We start from the raw sequence: 20401 nt of genomic DNA on the forward strand, positions 1-20401 counted from the left end.
AATAGGATTCGGGCTCCATGGGAGGGCGGTTGGTCCTAGCGGGCGGGGCGGACCCGAGCCGGTGACTGAGGTACCGGAGGTGGGAGTGGAAATGAAGAGTCGGTTCGCTTTATCCCGCTGCCGAGATGCCAGGCCGGGGCTGAGTGGGACGGAGGGGGGGCTCGGAGGCGCCTGGGTGGGTGCTGTGAGCGAGGGAAAGGCAACGGAGGGGACGGGGGGGGTCCGGCGGCAGTGAGCGGCGGCGGCAGGCCGCGTTGCTATGGCGACGGAGGGGCCGCAGGCGCAACGGCGCATGCACGGGTCCGGCCGCCATTTTGGTGGCTGTCAGGGAGTTCCCTGAGCGGTTTCCTTCAGGGTGTCCCTCTCGGACTGAGGGTCCTGAAACATGTCGGTGTGGTGTGACAAAAGGGCTGAGGGCAGGGGTCGCTCATCCCCTGGTCTACAGCAGGGGCTGCCTGCCCGCGGACATCGCTCCGAAGCAAAGGTTTTGTTTCCTGCCGTTGCCTTCGTCTTTGTGGCGTCTCCCTCGTTGCTGTCATGCCCAGACAGCGAGGCTCCCGAGATGAGTGTGACAGGAAACGTCAGTTCTAGTGACATGGCGAATCTTGGGATTTCACGTCTCAACTGGCCTGAGCTCTCCAGAAAGCGACTATTGTGTTACAGCTGTCTTAACAAGTCAGCGCTTCGCGTTAAACAGAGTACTGCTTGCTCCCAGAGAAGATGCTGTATTAGATGACTGATAAAGTCATATCCAGGATAACATCCTTAACCTTGGGAGACTTGCCTTCTCTCACGCTAGCAGAGGGAACCACAATAGGCAGTTTGTTTTTATCCTCATGGGACGCCTTTTGCCCTGAGCAACCGCATTTTACTGACAGAGCATAGTACTTCAGCCTTGGGGATTTCCTTCCATTTTACCTAAATCAGATTCAGGGGTTGTCTCGTGTGAACAAAGGAGCCACTGTTATGGAAGGCATATGAAGTACTTGCAAAGGCATTTTTCGAGTCGTAAGCTCCCAGGGCATGAGCTGAGTTTCACTTTATGTTCAGAGGAGTGTTACTGGTCGATGCCAATGCAAACAATAGTGACAGTGTAATCATATGAACAGTTATTTCAGTACTGAACAACATACAGTCACAAACCTCTTAACCTTTCTTGATAAACAGAAATGACTTACTCCCACATTTGATTCCCCAGGAAACCATGCAATTGTAGCATAAAATTTAAAAAGCAAAGGTTTGCCGTGAGGATTAATTATCTGACTTGTTAGTACAGCGATAGTCCCTACTGTGTTGTCTTGACTCCTCATGTACATCAAGGAAAACATGAGGAAAGAGTCTGCTTTATAAACACTTTGAGAGGTCAGAATCAAAGAGCACGCCTACTTTCAACTATTTTTACACAAATCCAGTGACAAAAAGCAAACATAAATCATTTTATCTATCATTTGAGCAGTGAGGAGGGGAACGTGAGACAAATAGGAAAGAGGAGAAAAGACCAGCTGGGAGCAGAGGTGTCAGCATTGCCTTTGCTGTGTACCTTCCCTCTCCCTGCAGGCAGCGTGAACGTGCTTTTCTGAGAACACAGTTACAAATCAGTCTGTCTCAGAATCCCCAAAATGCCTTTTAAATGAGGGGCTAAACTGCCCCTCGCGCGGCCCCAATTATGGGTCTATATGGTGAGCAAGGCAGAAGGCTCTCAGCCCTGTGAGCTCAGGTGGGAAGGAACGACTCCAAAAATGCAGATTTTATCCTTCACTGCTGACAGTGAAAACCCTGGGAGTGCTGAGAATTATGCTGACCCTGAATGCACGTGCTTTGTTCTTGCTTTGTACTGATGTTATCCCTTGTGTTCTTTCATGAGGTGTACTTAAGCACATCTTTCATTTGATTGAAGGGAAGCTGTTCAAATGGCGTCCAAAGGGCAAAGTGAGGATACAGAGCATCCACCTGAGCCTCCTGCAGCTCCTGTTCAGAGTAACAGAACATTTCAATGGGGAGCCATACTCGCTGCAGTGAAAGATCAGCTCCCGTCTCTGGACTCTGACACCTCCACAGTAAGCACTGGAACCTCCATTTCTGCCTCACTGTCTTTTAGAAAAATCTCTCAAAAGCAAGAGAAGGTCACCTTCGCCAGGCATTTCTGAGTAGCTAGTATGGTATTCTTGATGGGCTACTTATTCTGACTGTTGTAACACTGTGCATTAATCCACCGCCTTCTGGATTATCTCTAGTTGTCAAAGAGTAATTGCCATCTCCTCCTGCTGTATTCTTTGGAACCTGAAAATGGGACTGATTTTTCCAGGCTATAAGTATTCCTAGGTTGGGAAGAGGAGGGTGGTGGGCATCTTGTGGAATGAACCCTCATTTGTTCTTAGTTTGTTGAGTTAAAAATATAGTATGAAAGAAGCATACTGCTGATTTACAATTAAATTATAAGGTTTTATCCTTGAGGGTATTATGCTATTTGTTCCAATAATGTACTTGCCAGACAGTAGGCCTGTCAATATGTTTTTCTGTGTATGAGGATCACTCATATTCCTGAAGACTTTGTGATCCACTCGAAAAAAGCATTTGGCAGATATTTCAATCCTGGATTCTGCTTTTTTCCCTGCCTGTAATTCTCTGCACACCATGTTGCCTTTTTGTGCTTCAATTCTACCTGCAAAGAAGCATAATGCCACTAATTTTTTAATATAAAGCATAAGGTTGATAGGTGTTGCGCAGTATTCTTCACCGTTACAGGTTTTTTACTTGCTGGGTCTTAGTGTCTGGGACAGGCTGCCTCTTGGCTGCTGAAGATGTCTGTTAACAGGACAGCAACAATCTGGTGGAAATAATAAAAGTGCCTGCTTCTCTAGTCCAAGATGCTAGCTCTGGCATTGCCTTTTCCAATGTCATAATGTGTCTCAATACTTGATTATTAGTGGCTTTTTGTCCAAATCAGAGTATTTTTTTAAATTTTCAAACACGTATGCACTTGAAAAAGTATTTTTGAACACTTAAAGGATATATTTTATTCTAACTTAGTGTGTCCCTTAATGATACAGAGGGAGTCTTGTGAGCAGTGGAGGAGCCAGAAATGCCTCCGTGGGGTATTTATTACTTATTATTAATCAATCATCAAAAACAGTGTGATCTAATGGGTAAGTGTTGATACAGATTCCATGACTTGTTTTCTGCACCTGGCTCTATCACTAACGCGTTGGACAAGTTATATTGCCTCCCTGTTTCTCAGTTCCCCTTTACCTACATTCTGGTTTAGATACTAAAACAGCCATTGCATTTTAATATGTGTCTATAAAGTATAGATTAAGGCCCAACACTCAGAAGTTATTTTTAGGCATTCTTGTTGTATAAGTGTACAATAAGGTTAAGACAGAGAGATAGCTTTCTACTTTGGTGCCAAATACCATTCTATAACTAAGCCACATTGAACATTTTTTTTACTTATTAACAATGTCCAAATTCTCCGTTTCTATTACATGTGGAAGAAATTTCCTGCTGAAGGAACTGAGGCAATCTGTTTGGCACTTACATGCTACTCTTAATTTGCATTCAAAAGATCTGGCTGTATAATCCTTCTCCTGCTTAATATGAAACAGTAGCCTGCTGAGCCTGCACTTTCAGTGCTGCACCTTTGTCCCGGCAGATTCCACTTGCGTGAAGATACATTTATTCGTCCGAGATGTGTAACCTCAACGGGCCGTGCTCCCGCATTTGAAAAGGGCACTGACAAACGTGCTTTATGCCCTGAAGTACTTTCATTACCCTGATATGCAATTTATTAAGAGGAAAGAAGTTCTGCTGCAGTTTGCTTTGTGTTTGGAGAAATTAATTATACCAGACAGAGAGAATTCTCCAAAGTGTGAGTTACTGAAAATGTACACTTGGAAAACAAAGGGCCAAGCAGGAAATCTGGGTCCCGACTGGTGAGGAGGTGCTTAATCTCACTTTGCTGTCTATGCATAAGGATTCATCTCAAATGCACATCTGTCTTACATTTAGAAAAGAGATTTTCAAAGCTATTTAAACTCTGTCCAACCAAATGTAGACACTGCTTTGAATTCTGAATGGTGAATGTCAGGGTCCTGATTGCAATAATAAGCCTTCATGGCCATAATCAGCCTCACATGGGGTTCCCACCCACATGCCCAGCAGCTGTATTTAAGCTCAGCTCTGGGCCTTCAGTCTGTGTCTGAGCTGTGTTGGGGAAGGGCTGCTTTTCTAGCTATGGTCTTGCTTGATCCAGACTTTCACCTGTGAAGTGACTTTCAGGATTGGTCTCTGACTATCACCATTACAATATCGTCTTATGATCTGGGTTCTTGACTCAACATGGTCACTGTCTCTGGTCTGTTCTGTTCTGGTTACTCCTCTGGGCATTGTGGGGCTGGGCTTTGACTAGTGAGGCCCTTGCCCTTCCAGTTATGGGCTTCCGCTCCCAGCTTCCCTTCCCTTATGGAGCAGCTGTGCTCTTACCACTCTGTGATGGTGAATGAAGTAGTACAAAGAATCACTTGGGAGTTAGAGAACTTGCTTACTTTTGTCATTGCTTTGTTCAGAGGGATGTTAGTCATCAACCTCCATGGTAATTCAATGTTTTATGTGTTTTTTTACAATTGTAGCTTGCTTGAATGCTGGGCTGCTGTAAGACAGCCTGGGTTGTTGAGTGTTGGGCTATCAGACCATCTAGTGAAGATGCAACTGCAGAGGAAATTCTTGTCTCTGAGCTTCGTTCAAGTGGTGACAACATAGGATTTGTCACTGTAAAACCTATATTTAGGTGACCTTTACAGTCACTCATTTAATTTCTCTTTTTTTGATTGTAGTCTGATTGTGAGAGTGATGGGGAGCCTTTCATCTTCCAGCGGGAACAATCAAACTTAATTCCTGACCTGTCTGAAGAACTGATGGAGTTTTCCCTGGAAGACTCAAACACGCAGGTTGTTGACTGTTGTGTGCGGGCTGTACTACTGTAACCTCACTCTTCTGGTTGTCTCCAGTGTGGGTAGCTGCTATTGTTTGATCTATTTGACTGAATTGTGTGATAGAAGAGCATAGTCTGCAGTACTTTCTCCCACTAGAGACTAGATCTTTCTTTCTCTCGATTTTAAACTTTTTTTGTCTCATCTTGCAGTGTTTATTATTGTCCTCTTACTGATTTTTTTTCCTGTTCGCCAATAGTAACACTGTGCAATGATTCCTAAATTTTTCAGGGTCTGAAATAATTTCAGCCACTATTTTGTGGTTCTAGAAAATGTATAATTAGTTGGGGCACTGTAGTAAGGAGGAGGAGTATGAAGTTTATCCCTTGAACAGCTTTTCTGGGGTAAAATGATTACCTTGCTTCTGCAGTGATGCCGTCATAGGAAGCTGGAAGAGGAGCTAGCTGACCCTGCTGTTCCATCATGGAAAGACTAACATTGTGCTGCTTTTTCTTAGTTGTTTATCCTGGTGTAAGATACGTCATATGATGAGCGCATGTGAGGAAAATCAATTTCAAGGGTATTTAGTACTTCCTGAAGTTTTAGTTTCTTGAAAGCAAACAGTCTTACTGTTTTCCATGATGGATATGGTGTATGCTGTTACCAGATGGTGTCTGAGTCCGAGCTGCCATCTGCCAATCACTTAGTTTTCATTTACTGTCAACTTCTAAAGCTTAGGGAGATGTGACTTTCTGCATGTCTGTATTTTCTCTACCTGTAGCAAACCCAGGAAACAGAAAGATACCCATGGGAGATCTGGAAAGGAGATGTGGAAAGTTCTGGCTTTCAGAAGAAAACAGATGGTGCCCAAGTAATTGCGAAAGAGGATGTACAAATGATTAAAGATGAGACTTCCAATCTTGCCAGCCATCTTGAAGAAATTCCAAGCCAAAAGGGAGCTGTTCTTGAAGAGTCTCTTGCAGATGACACAGATCACCTTGAAGAGGAAGCACTGGGTAGGGGACAGGCTGGGGAAAGAGGGAACTCTTGGCTTAATACAGTATTGTCTGTGGAAGAGTTGTACGGTCAAAAAGAGAGAAGAAAGCTGATAGAGACAAAGGTACTCTCCAAACTAATTCTGGAGCTGTCACCAGGCCACCGAGAGCTAGATGTCAAGCCTCCCTCACGTGGAATTAACAACAATCTAGAAAGAATTGCTAAGGAAGAAACCACCTCAGCTAGCCATCTTCAAGAACTAACCCATTTGTCATTGCAGGTAAGTGGCCCAAACAAAAAGTTCTGGGGAGTGCTGCTTGTGGGGTAGAGGGCATGTGCATTGCTTGCAGAATCCTACTGAAATAAAGAACTGAAATGCCAAATTCTGCATGTACCACGGTGTTCTTTGTTGCTTTCGTCGTTGTCCTGAATTTGGGTAGCAAAAGCCATGGGTCAGCAGCGTGGCTGATGGGCTTGTTCAGGAAAGCCAACCACAACATCTGCCCCTGGCAAGGCAGGGATCTCTTCTGTTCCCAGGAAGACTTTGCATTAAAACAGCAAGCTTTCCGGCCTTCCAGCCTCTTGTCTTTTCTGTAGCACTGTGGTAACGCTGGAGCTGAGAGGAGAAAGCGGTTAGGGTTGTTCCTGGAATCTTGTATCTCTTCCACCTAAGGCAGGTGCTTAGGTCTGTGGGATGACCTGCTCGTGTGTGCTTGACTGGTACGTGGAGAGGCTGTTCTCTTCAGTACTATGGTTATAATCTCTACTTCCTGTACTGATTTTTAAGGTCCTTAAGACTTAATCAGCGCAGAACATGAATCTGGTATTGCTGTTGAAAACCCTCTATAGAATCAGAGTGCAGATGTTTCCTTTCCCCTTTTATCTACACTCACAAAAATAAACTTTTTGGTGTTAGAGCAGTTCTAGCATAAGCAAAGTATGCAGATACTTGCCTAGCTTTTTTATGTGGGTTTTTTTTTGTTTTTTAAATTGTGCTGCATCATTTAATTGTGCCATAATTGCAAAGTATCTTTTTCAAGTGCTTCTAGGTTTAATTCCCATCTCACCTCGTGTAAGTCAGTTGCTGTATTAACTCGGGAGGCGTGATTTTCTGCCCTGAACCTGTTTGATATCACTGACTTCAACAAGTCTGATGCTTTTGGGTGAGTCCTGAGACCAGGCTCAGTGTATCTTCGCTTTCATAAAGTGAAGAGAAAGCTGTATCCTCTTTGTGCATGGTGTACGTGTTTAGATTTGAAAGCTGCTTATTACTTCCCTGCTTAGCAAGGTGCCTCCGTTTGTCAAGTAAAGTTGTTAAAACTAATATACCGTTTCTTCTTGATTCTAGTCATATCAGTTCATTTGAAAATGATTTTTTCTTAAAGTATACTTAAGTCCTTCTCTGTGTTAAAAACGGAATTGTGGAAATCTTAATTTCTTTTTCTTCTGGACCCTGCATAGTACCTTACAATAGTACTGTTCCTGTTAAGGTTTAGGAGAGTAAAGCCTTAATGCAGCAGGTTAGATGGTACTTTGTGGGTTTTTTTGTTTCTATATTTTTTATTATAATGAGGTTTTTTAAGCACTGTTAGTGAAAAAGAAGCTTAGTACCAAGTGCATCATAATTAAAGCAAATGCATATGTTGTCTTTCCCTTCAGGCTGTTTGATAAAACAGCACCTGTGCTGACCTGTGACATTGGCTCATGGTCAGTCATTCTTCACTCTTCCAGACCAATACATCTCAATGATGTTGTTGAACCAGTATTAGCTTTGTGTTGGTGTGAGAGACTTCAGCTTGTAGCTCTCATCAGGCTTTTACCTTTCATCAGCTGCAGCGTGTAATATTAGAATAGATTTAGTCATGGTTCAGGTATGTGTGAAGATTTATTGCTGAGGAAAGAGTGAGAATCTTCTCTTAAATGGGAGGGGCAGATGACAGAGGTTTTTACAAGGTGACATCTTTTTGTTTTAGAGGCTGCTTCTGCTTTTCTAAAGCCCTTGAGTGGTCATCTGAAATGCATGTTAGTTGTAGTTGTGACATAATTGTTATAATTGACAGCCACTTTCCTTTTAAAAAAAATAACAAGTACTTCTAAGTTTTGGTGATAATATTTCAGATGGTGTTCCTGCCTGTGGCAGGGGGTTAGAACTAGATGATCTTTAAGGTCCCTTCCAACCCAAACCATTCTGCGATTCTGTGATGGATGGGGATCTCTTAATTAAAACTTTCATTTCAAATAATAATCAGAGGGGAAAGTAATCGGTGTTTTAAATGCACATGAACTTTTGTCATTGTAGACTGGTTCTCATACCTAAGTTAGCAGCGTGTAGTGTGAGCATACCCTCAGACAGTGTTTGTGGGATCCATAGCAAGGAAATTCATGATCTTGTCTTCAGTGTGGGATAAGCAGCTGTGAGATCACAGCTGATGCTGACTGTACCTTGAGGAATGGGAATTTGCCCTGGTTGGGAGTTGGAGGGGGAGGAAAAGTCTGCGGGCCTCATCTCAAAGAACTGGAAAGCCAAAAGTCCTTCTCATGTTAGTGGCAGTGAGAAGTTCTCAGCACTTTTCATAATCAGAATATGTACACTTGGTCTTGTATCAGGCCGTCTTTTAACCTGTTCGAGTATCTCCAGTGGTTTTCTGTAGCCTATAGTTCACGATTCTCAGAGAAAAAGCTTCAGCAGAGGTGGGTGAAGCAGCTGCATAGATGCACTCTCCAAAGAGATCTGGTAAATGTGTTCCTTTCACTGCAGCATGTCCTTGTGGAATTGCTTAAAGCAAGCTGGCACTGTACTTAGGGGCATGATCTTTTGGAGATGGTGAAAGGGTGAGGAAAGGTACTTGGAGGGATGGACAGAGGGAAATAAAATATGTGGGCATCTGGTACTGTTAGTTGGGTTTAGGGGATGAGGGGAGTACTTGCTGTTGGAAAGAGTCCACTATGTGAATCCATGTGGAGGACATAATGTGAGTTATTTCCCAGCTTACGGTGAGACAGGTCAGGTGGATATTTAGGGTGGACTTATGTTTCTCCTTTTAAGGAGCTGTCAGTTCAGTCCATTCTAGAAATATATTCTAGACTTTGCAGTTTTAAGCGGGGAAGGAGAAGGTATTCCACCTTTGTTATATTTGAATGAACGTTGGTTAATCCTTCACTGGTTTCTTTTAGTAATTATACTGCACTTGCCTATGCTAGATGTGCAGAGCCTTGGCCATGACATGAAGCAAGCCATGTTCAAACAGTAAATATCCTTTTGTTAGTCGTGCCAATTGTTGAGGCTCATGCTGAAGCAACTGTGTCCTAAGTGACACACTGCTTCATCTACTGGCAAGTGACAGTGGCATAGTACTGGAGGTAAGGTGAACTTTAATGCCATGTATGTATTTATATATGGCAGAAAAATCTGATGGAGTTACTACAGAAAATGTGAGTCAAAGGAACTTTTTTTTTGGTAGCAGTCTCTTGGGAGTGAATTTTCTGTCACTTTTTCACTGTCATCTTTCAGGATAGCGAGAAACAGGATCTAGACAAGATTCTTGAGGAGCTGGAGCAGCAGCAAGAAAACACTCATGCAGAAGTTGCTTTGTCCTCGGCAGATCATGGTAACATTGCTAAATTAATACCAACTTTGCTGAAAGTGTATAAAAATAAGCAAAATTCAGGTTCCTATGTTTAAGCAATTCCCTGCAGCATCGTCTTGAATGTTGAAATCATAGTGGGTTTTCTAATGCCTCTGTAAAACATTTCTAATTAGCTTCTCTCAAGATCTCATCTGCTTTTGTAGCTTGAAACCAGTGCTTTGTGGTCTGTCATGGCTTAAGAGTGAATCAGACAAAATGGATAAAGGTTTGAAGTGAGTTAGAGCCAGATGACAATAGTGTCTTTATCCTTCCCCTTCTGACAGGCTGTAGAGAAAGGAACAATGTGAAAATGGGGGAAGGGTATATTGGGTGATCCCATGGCAGAAGACCACAACTGGTGATTCTTTTTGTTGCTTTTCCATAGAGACCTTCAGGAGTAGGTCTGAAAATCAGCTCATGGAAAAGCTAGAAGAGCTGTGTGCCAGGCAGTCCCGGACAGTGTCTCCACACTGTAGGCGGCCCCCAGCCAAGCTCTCTTCCTTTCAAGAACAGCAAGAGAATAAGAAGTAGGTCCTTTTCTGTCATATGCACTAGGTAATCATGACTGCCAGTAGGGCTGCCTGGAAACTTGTGCTCTTCTCTGGAGCCTCTGCAGAAAGCTGATACTGTAGTTGGAATATGCTACAAGGATGTTAAAGGGAAGAATAATTAAGACTCAGTCATTCATGTACGTTTGACGATAAACAGTCAGTATCCTGTCACCTTAACATTTTCCATCGACCACCCCCTTTGTCTAGACTTTACCAGACACGGGGCAAATGGGGAAAGGCAGGAAAATAACGCTAGGCAAATTATCATGGCCTCATTTTTTGTCATCTAGGGTACCAGTTTCTCTTACTGGTACCTCAATTTAGCTAAAGCATACAGAATGATTTTTTGGTAGGTGTCAGCGGAGATGTCAGTGCATCTTGGAGGGTTCTGCGTGAAGGAAGTGGATTTCCTGGCTGTTCGGAGGGAACAATATCAATGGTGGCGGCACAGAGGAAACAATAGTGAAACAAGCCTGTAGAGGGGAAGCTGAAAAGTATCCTCATTGCCAGAGCAGGGAGAGCTGCAAAGATGATTTGCACATTGTATGCTCTGAAGGATAAAATAGAATTGCCAAAGGAGGCAGAAAGGAAAAAGGGACCTGTTTTTACTGATTGACACTGGGCTCTTAAAACTTGTAAACTCTTTGGTACCATAACTACCTGCTTTTGTTCTACAGAACAATTTGACATTGTTAGTTTTTGAGAACTAAATATCCCTCCTCATGCTGCCTGTGATTTGTATTCCTTGGGGGAAGCTGAATCTTTGAGTTCAGCTTTGAAAGGTGGTGGATAGTAGGCAGAAGCAGAGTTTGAATCTGTACAGTAGCCAAGCATGGCTCCTTTCACAATTCAATTTTGATCATAATCCATGCCCTGCAGGACTTCTTGTCTGGATAACGCGGAGGGTATGCTGAAACAGTGTTTTCTATACTTAGGGATGTTGCCTTGCTATCATCTTCACGAAGTTCTCTAAGGACGGACATGATGAGATTACAGTGCCTGCCAGAGCCTGTAACCATGTACATAGATTTAAGAGATGCTGAACCACAGAAGTCAGTAACATCTCCTGATGAGAAACAAAGGTAAATTCTGCCTTTATTGTTAGTGAGAAATAAGTAACAAAAAAGTAGGAAACCGAAGCCTTCTCTCTATGTCTCGTACTTGTGAAATATAACTTTAAAAGTGTTCTCTTCTTCCACACCTCCGTGACCTTGGTAGGAAGACATAGCCCCTGTTGGAGCACAGACGTATTCTCAGGAGAAAATAACTTGTCTCAGAAAAAGCAAATGTGTGGGGATGCAGGCAGCACAGAAGGGACATGCAAATCATCCAGGGAAATAACATTTAGAAAGTTTCCATCTATAAAGGAGTGGGCAGTGAGTGACTGCAAAGCAATGCTTGCAGCTGGCTGAGTTGGGCTAGTGTTCTGACAGCACCGTGTACGAAATGGACATCCTTGACTATGTTCCTGGCAAGCAACTGTAGGAGCTGATTTCTGTCTCCTGTGTGATAAGAGGGCCTTATGCAGTCAGCTATGGGAGGCCAAATTTTTCTAAATCTGCAACAGATTCTGGCAGATGTGTCCTTCCACTAGAGCTAATGGTGTCTGTGGTAGCTGTTTGTTCCCTTCTCAGGATGCATGTTTGCCGCGGCGAGGGGTAGATGAAAACAGTCACCAGAAGAAACCTTGTAATTAATAAACAGCTAATAGTTAATAAACAGCTAACGCATTTTGATGTAGTTCTTGAATATTTTTTTCTAGAGTAATAGCGTGAAGAACTATCTATAACACCTGGAAGTATCTCTCCGTTTTTCATAATGGTTCTAAATTTGCGTCCTAGAAATGATGAAAAGCCCAACCCCCAGTTCGAACAGAGTTAACTAATATGCTCTGATTTGTTTCATAGTGCAAATGACAGCTCCACTGAAGAAGAAGAGACTGCAACAATTAAGGACCAAGCAGAAAGGAGAATGTAAGAGTCTTTACGAGGATCCTAGTTCAAATGATATGATGTTCATTTTTTTCTGAAACTAAAGTAATTGCCCTAACAGTGATTAGAGTGAGAGCTTGTGTACTGAAATATCTCGCCATTCCTGGTCTCACAGCAAAAAAGCCCAATAACGAAAGTTCTTCAATCTGTCCCCAGGAGATCACTGTTTTCTGTTGCAAGGTAAAGACACCGAAGCTAGAAAATAGTTGTTGATCCTTGAGACGGTATAGCACCTTGCTCCCTCTGCAGCTGCATGGGAACAGCTCAAAAGACAAATAGAGTAGACCTGGGTGACTGGGAAACCAGACTCTTTCTCCAGACATGTTGGAGTGACAGGAGAACTGGTTTTAAATGACTCAGAACCAAACTTTGAAAATGTTGTAGGGAGTTGACTCAGACAAACCTTTATTTTTAGAAATAATAGAATAGGCTAGAACGGATGTTGATTTAAAGAGAATATTGAATACCTTGTGTGAGCGGGGGTGGTCTCAATTCTCCTTAATTGGGGGGAGAGGAAGGGGCGAAAGGGGAGAGAGTGTGACGGATGGAATCCTAAACTGTAAATTCTTCAATATGCACAGATGCCAGCCTTTTCCTGTTGCTAAACTCAGGGCTTGATTCATGCCCATAGGTTGTAAGACATTTGTTTAATATGAAGCAGATATGCCAAGCTTTAAACATCTTGCTGCATTTATGCTCTGGATTACATTTAGAAGTCTGATGCACGTAAATTCACGTTACAGCAGTGCAGAGGACAAGCAGAACATTTATATTGTTGCCCTAACCGATTACTCTTTTTTTTTTTTCAAGAGTTTGAAAGAATAAATGTTTCGGCAAGGAACAGAGCCTTAACACTCAATATAATTTAGAATATCTAATACAAAGCCAGCATAAAGCAGGGATGAAATGATGCCTGGGGAACTCTCACTGGCACTGATGCAAATGCAGAAGTCGCATCAGTGTAAATCTTGAGTGATGGAGAGTAGAGTTTAACTGATTGGATTTTGATTCATTTTAGGTTGCTAAAGAACATACACAAATGAAATGCCTGGCAAATGTTATTCAGTTCTGTTTCTAAATAAGAAAGCCTTCTGGTCTCAGCAGGGCAAGATTCTGATCTCATTCACAAAGGGTCAATGCCAGTTTCATTCTTATCTGTATGGAATTATTACAGGGCTACGTATTATGTAGTATAATAAACCTACATATTAGGGCCTTGGGAGGGATAGTTGCCTTGATCTCCAGGCACTTAGCCTAGAAAATATACTGTTGGATTATCCCTGGAGCGGTCAGGTAGTCTGTGCCACCTCTAGCACTATACCATGAGCCTGCTCTCCAATACACGGTACTCTCCTAAAATTCCCACCACTTAGGTCTACTCCTTAGTAGTCCAGCCATCAATGTTAAATGCTGATATGATGGTTCTGGATATGATAGCAAGAGATGTGAAATCCTTAGGGAAAAAGAATAGTCTTCATCTGCTTTTTCTTTGTTCTGAGAAGAATGAGTTTAGCTTAGATAAGTATGGCAGTATGATGCTGTGTACTCATATACACCACCTACCAACATCATCAATATCCAACTCAAACTACCTGTTACTCAGTCCATGTACTTTTCAGCTACCACTAAAATAAGGTATATTATTTGCTCATAATCATCAGATGAGCTACAAACTGATGTCAGTCTCTTCTGTAGCAGATGACTTGGGAAACTCATTGAATATAACTTGAAGACAAAATAACCATATCTGCCCATTTTGTCATGATAGGACGTCTCACAATATTATCACAGCATCGTGGTTGCTAACAGTTCAGCAGTCTCATTAACTTGAAGGAGACACAGATGAAATGAAGCCAAACACTCAAAAATCCTAAGAATTGTTAGAAGAACTTGTCTGTATGTAGTTGAATCCCAATCCCTGTATCCAAAGGGCACAAAAATCTGTAGACTCTTAATTTCCATGCCAACATTACACTTGTTCAGGGCTCGTCTAGTAGGTGCATGTTTGTACCTCAAATCCAGAGGAGGTAAGTAAATTGCCTGTAAGATTGGTTTCATGTTCTGTCACTGTAGTGTTTTATGTGTTGCTTGTGTGCTGGTGCTGCTGTTATCAATAACTGTTATTTGTGTAGATGCCCAGTCCTAGTTCTGAGCTGTCACTCATATGAGAAACTCCTCAGAGTTTGAGTTTATTCATATAATGCTCTATCTTGACTAAATCAGTTTTTTATTTTCTTTGTAGGAGGAATTGCTCAGGGAAAAGCCTGCTACTGCAACAACTCCGTACAGCCCGAAAAGAAGCCTCAGAGCTTCTTCATAAAACGTCTACCCCAGATGAAAAACTTGAAGGCATAAAACAGGATCCAGAAAGTCCAGAAGAAAGAGGTTTCTCTAAAAGAAGTCAAAAGCAATATTTTGAAATGAAGCAAGAGACAAAGAAGGTGATTCCCAGGAAACTGATGAGGTTGAAACCAGAGAAAAGAAACAGCACCTTGTCAAACCATGGGGACAATGGAGCTAACATAGAAAAAGAAAACAAAGTGGAAGCTGAGAAGGTTCAAAATTCAGGAAATGCTCCAGAGTCTTCTCTAACTGCAACAGAATGGCCAAGGTATCTCCAGAAAAGTCATCAGTGGTTTTCGTTGTGGTTTATCTAATTGTCTAAGATTAAAGAACGTTACTTATCCAGTCTGTAAGTTGGAGCAAAAGGGTGTCTGGTTTTGTTACCTAGAAAGACAGCCAATCCTAGCAGCTATTGCTTAAAAGTTTAGAGTCAGCCAGACTTCGTAGGTCAGTGAACTGGCCTGGGATTAGACATGCTGTAGCACTGCTGACATAGTAAATTTACCCATTTTCTTTAGTTTCTATTCTGTGTAAGTGGAGGGTAACGTGGTATTGATCTCCTTTATGAAGAACAGTACTGAGATTTACTAAGCATAGCATCATAGAAGATAGGTCTGGAAGGGTCTGTCTCCTTATATCAATATAGTGAGGTAAAATCTAATCCTGTCCTGGCATGTCTTTATATAACTTGGTCTTGAACTCCTCAATGGTGAGGATCCCTTGACTGCTCAGGTAGTACATCTTGTTGCTTAATTATCCTTACAATTGTAAAGCTTTTCCTTAAGTCTAATTTAAATTATCCTATCTCCAACTTAAGCTTATTTTTTGTCATGTTCCCAGGAGGTATGGAAAATGGTTTATTCTATTTCTCAGCATAAAAAGCCTTTTACAAACTGGAAGATGATCACGTCTCCCCTTGTAACCTTTTTTTCCCAAACAAAGCAATTTGAACTCTGACATCAAGAAAAGTGTGAGTTTAAAGGGACAAAGGAATGGGTTATACCACAGGAATATTTTGAAAAGCTTTTTTAAAAAAACCCACAGGATAAATAAGAATGGTATCAATTGAGGAAATAGCAGAGTTATTTTGGCCTCTGCTTCCTTGGGCTTAGTTTAATGTAGTGTATTCTGCATAAGGTCTAATTTTAAAGTGAAATCAGGTGGTTGCCTTATGCACCTGCCCAGCTATTTGAGAGTGTTCCATTATACTGACTTTTCAAAGGTTATATTCTGCCTGCTATTTTCAGAGTGAAATTTAACATTTTGACTTTGACATATGAGCCCTTGAAAGAATTAGAATCTGCCTGCTCTAGAGACTATTACTTTTTCAGTGTTAAACAGTTGCCTACCCTGCCACTTAGACACTTCAGCTCCTGTGTACTTGGTTTAAATGGCAGATGGTTGGTTGCAGGTTTTTTTTCCTCTGTGGGATTCCTGACATTAAAGCTCGTTGCTTCCATCAGTTCTATAAAACTCCACTTTATCTACCTGCTAGCCTGCCACAGAGATGGCAGACCGTGGCTTGGCAAGAATCTGGGTTGTTTATTGTTGCTGAGTAATAGCTCACAATGATTTCAACGAATTTAAGGTTTCTTTGTTGCTATTCTGATTGTGGTTGGGGCACCTGGGGCTTGAAGAGTTCAGAAGAAATTGAACTTAGTATTTGCCATGGAAATGGTAGATGAAATCTTTCTGCAGACATCAAAATACAGAAAGATGGAAGGCCTTGGTTCAGGGGAAACTTGTCACTGTTTCATAGCGGATAGGAGAGGAAATGAGTTAGGAAAATGAGAATTTTGGTGTGGAGATGGGGAGTGAAACATCACAAACACACCTCTGCTTAATGGAGTTCCGGTCTCCAAATAGATGTCACCGCTTATCTTGGAGGTTTGAGGTCTGCTCCTTTTCTTTGGCTTGTTTCTTTTTTTTTTTTTTGAGAGATGAAATCATCCAATGGCAAGTTCTTGTTTTCCTCCCCTTCCCCCTCCTCCACCCCAAACACCATAAGTGCTCTCTAAATCTATTTTAGCCTTTTGTGTCATGATTCACCCTCAAGTGCGTGGTATAAATATAAGAAAGTAATGCAAACAGATGAACAAGGGTGCTTTTTCTCCCAAGTGAAAAGCTTAAGCAAAGCAGAATCTGTATATTTTTCAGGACAGAAGAAAGTAAAAGAGAGTTATCCCAAAAGGAAGAACAGATGAAAGAGAGACAGAAGAGACACAGATTCCAGGAGCAGCTGGAGAGATTGCAGCCTCAGCAGTCAGTTACTGGAAAGCAGCCCATGGCAGAGAAAACCCCCGTTTTGTTCCACATGGTTAGTAGTTCAGTGTAGGACTGTCCTTTCCTGGCCAAATGCAAGTGGGATCCTAGAAGCAAAAAGGAATTTTTCTTGCATTATTTAAAATCTGTTTGTTATGGAGCACCGTTACCTGATGAGATGAGCCCTTCTCACGCTAATAATATTTTTGTCACCTTTCCTGTGTGGGAAGTGTTCCCCTTACAGCTTCCCACCAGGTTTGGCATGTTGGGGTATGGCAGGAGTCCTGGCTTGCTGAAGTCAGTGGGCTCAGTGTCATCTACTTCATGGGAGCCAGACTTACACATGACTTTTCATAACTCATTCTAAAAAGTGAAATATTTTTACTGACTTACTTCTAAAGCAAAGCCTATGCTGAGTCCTGTCTGGTTGTCTCCCCCTAGCAGCTTTATATTTCAGTTTTGTGGGTAGGTTTTGAGGATTGTGGTTGTAGTAATAGGTTTTGCTTTTGGCTGATGTCCTGATTAAGGGAGTATGAAATTATCATGATTTTTCCCAGAGCCTAAAATACGGCTCAGAGGACAGGGCTGTTTTTTTCCTTCTGGGAAGATTTGTATATATAGTCCTAATTCATGCTTGCAGTGATGTCACTGATCACAAGGCCAGCTGAGAAGGTAAGAGGAGATGAGAAACTCCAGAATTTGTCCGTGAGGCCACCGTAATGATTGATTTGGGCAATAACAAAGCTCTTCTGACAGCACAAAAGTTGAAAGACCTTACGGTCCTGAATTGGGGGACGGATCATTCAGATTTGTTTGTTTTGTAAGCAATTGACTACTGTCTTTCTGCAGATAGAAAGCTCATTTATTTTTTTAAACACTGGATTAATCACTGATGAGAAGTAAAGGACTAGCAAACCGAGAGCTGAATTTCCCTCTGCCAGCCTGCTCTGGCAAGGACAGTGCGCTGCACAGAGCTCTGTTTTGAAGGTTGTAAAGGTTGTGAATCTAGTCTTCAAACTTGCTCCTTAGTCTGCTGGAAGGTACCCCCACATTCCAGTTAGCCCTTAATAAGATGCAGGCACTTACTTGCTCATCAGAAATACACTTGAGCCTTGCGAACTCATTCCTGACAATGCACCAAGTGATTGCTGGGTTGTTCTGTATCTCGGCCATTTCCCATATTTGCTGTGCTGAAGCCAATAAAATGAAGATAACAGCTTGGTAATGTGGTTTCTCTCAAGTACGGCTCAAGGTACTTCTACATCTAGTCTCGCTGTAACTGAATCACAGTGTAAATATGGCTGTAATAGCTTTAATGGCATTACTGCCAGCTGGTTGTGGCAGCACGGACATTGGCATAAGCCAACCAGCCCAGGATTTACTTCTGATGCTTGTAGGAACAGCTAACTGGTACCTAAACTAACTGACAGCCTGCTTGAGGGAAACCTGCCTGAACTTGGGAGGCACTGTTGGTAGAAACAAAATCAGCACAACCCGTAATAACCGTGTTCCGTGGGCAACTTTGCTCTTAGTTCTTCTTCAGCAATATTCATTATTAAAATAAAGAATGAAAAATGTATCAGCATCATCTATCAAATACAACAGTGATTTATAAGATTACTTGAAATGCATCTTGACAGCGTCATTTTTTTCTTTGAATTAGAACAGGTTTTTCTTTCTTTTTTCCTTTGCTGCACATAGGAAGACAGAAAAACTTGAATGTTTTGACATTTAAAACTAAGGAAGCTGTAATTTGGCAGCTGTGTCTCTCAGTGAAAATATCTAGTATCTATATATAAACACGTAGATTCAAAGAACAAGTCACGGTGTTTGACAGAGTAGCACACTTTCAAATTTGTTTTTTAAGTCCTTTGTTTTGGCAATGATAGATGTTCAGATCTGGAACGCTTGTCATGGTTTCCAGTATTCCTCTGGCCATTTATAATGTACATAAATAATTGAATTGAATAATAATCAGAGGGAAAGTTTAGAAACTCTGTAATTACTGTAACTGAGGGACTGGGAAAGAAGTGCAAAGGAAATTTAAAAAGCTGCATTGGGGTTACATTAGAGTTCTTGTCTAAAATTTAAAAGCAGTGAAATTCAGCTTTAATGCTGCTGTCTTTTTTGTGTGGTGTTTTTTTTTTTTTTGTCCCTTAACCTAGTTCAGTCAAACTCTGCTCAGCTTCACTCTGTGGTAAGCACTAATATAAATGAGTATCAGGTTTGGGAAGAACACTTTCAAAACAGTGCAGGTGATTAGGAGACTAAGAACCAACTTTCAGAGGTACTTCAGCATCTAAAGAAGGGGCTGATATCCAGTAGTATTTTCAAGACATGCAAGTACCAAGTTCTCCTGGAAATCAGTGGCTTCATTCTAAGAATTCTGCCTGTCAAGTCTTTGTCTTTAGGTGTCTGGATACTTTTGCGATCTGGTCCGCCTCTTACGAAAATGCATGGAAGAACCTGATTATTTTTTAATGATTTTTTTTTTCTTGCTCCCTTCCACCACCCAAACTTTCAGTGAAACTTAAGACTGGCCTGAGTTGATCTCTCCTGAAAATGGGCCCCTTAACCACATTTTAACCTTTGGATCTAATTCAGAACTGATTTGAGCATCTATGGTTCGGCTGAAAGCCAGCAGAGTGGTGATGTGATCTGTGCTGTAAGGTCAGGTTGAATTAATAGTTTACAGTAGCATGCACAGGGTTTGTTTCAGCATTTGAGCAGAGTTAAGTGTTATTGACAAGAGAGAGGAGAAGGAACGCTGTGCAGCATGTAAAACAGTTAAGTGGAGGACGTAAAACGAAAAGGGCTTGATCTGCCATTTCATTCATCTTGTGTATTATGATAGATTAACTTGGTACTAATGTTGATTTCCGTATTACATTCCCATTAGATGGGATCCAGATAATAGTTGTCACTTTTGCCAGGCGCGTATCTGAGTTTTATGTCAGGGAGCAGCGTAAGCAGGTTCCTCTGTAAGGGAAGACGAGCCAGGAGCTGTAGGTGACAGCAAGGAGTGCAGTCCCACAGGACCCAAAACAAGAAAAGCGGAGGTCTGTTGAGGGTAACCAGTTGGCAAGTGTGTGGTAATGAGGTAGGTCCAAGATGAAGGCCAGAACGGGGACAGGACTGGGTCCAGTGACAGTACGCAGGGTCAGCCAGCAGCCCAGTGATCGCGTGGGAAGTCTGTAGTGATGAAGCGGGTCTGAGATGAAGCTGCAAAGTGGAATCAGTTAAGGGCAGGGGTCGGATGAGGCCAGGGGGAGGTGTAGCTGCAGCGTAGCTCAGTCCAGGACCAAGGGCAAGTGTCTGAGCTCAAAAGCAGCTCCCAAGCAAAGGGGGAAGGGCCCAGCAGAGGCTTCACGCAGCTCTTTTCACAGCAGCCGCATCTGAAGTGACACGCCTGAGCTTGTGTCACAACTGGCCTTGAACACCGGCAGCTGAACCACTGCAGGGGGTGGTGCTCGTGGCCCCAATACTTTACATCAAGCTATGGAATTAATTTAACACAGCAAATAGCACTTAGCTTTTATTAACTGCTTTTATTATTGGGACAAAATAGGTGTTTTCAACTTGCTTCTCTCTTTGCCTTTACTGCTATATCGTGATAATGGCAGAACAAGGTAATGTAGTTTGAAAGCTATTGGGAACCACCTTGTTACCAGTACCTTATAAGCACCGTTTTATCTACCTTGTAC

General features: G+C 42.1%; 1 protein-coding gene across 1 annotated transcript in view; it reads left to right on the forward strand.

The window, feature by feature from the left end:
- Positions 1 to 52: 52 nt before the first annotated feature.
- DNAAF8 (dynein axonemal assembly factor 8) overlaps positions 53 to 20401 on the forward strand; it is a 96521-nt gene continuing 76172 nt past the window's right edge. Inside the window, exons 1-10 of the mRNA XM_054211026.1 lie at positions 53 to 79; positions 1898 to 2057; positions 4833 to 4946; positions 5710 to 6204; positions 9436 to 9532; positions 9936 to 10077; positions 11037 to 11183; positions 12009 to 12074; positions 14335 to 14703; positions 16593 to 16752. Coding sequence (XP_054067001.1) covers positions 1911 to 2057; positions 4833 to 4946; positions 5710 to 6204; positions 9436 to 9532; positions 9936 to 10077; positions 11037 to 11183; positions 12009 to 12074; positions 14335 to 14703; positions 16593 to 16752 — 1737 coding nt within the window. The 5' untranslated portion in view covers positions 53 to 79; positions 1898 to 1910. The remainder of the gene's footprint in view (positions 80 to 1897; positions 2058 to 4832; positions 4947 to 5709; positions 6205 to 9435; positions 9533 to 9935; positions 10078 to 11036; positions 11184 to 12008; positions 12075 to 14334; positions 14704 to 16592; positions 16753 to 20401) is intronic.

The sequence above is a fragment of the Rissa tridactyla genome, chromosome 8, assembly GCF_028500815.1.
Source record: "Rissa tridactyla isolate bRisTri1 chromosome 8, bRisTri1.patW.cur.20221130, whole genome shotgun sequence".
Taxonomy (NCBI): domain Eukaryota; kingdom Metazoa; phylum Chordata; class Aves; order Charadriiformes; family Laridae; genus Rissa; species Rissa tridactyla.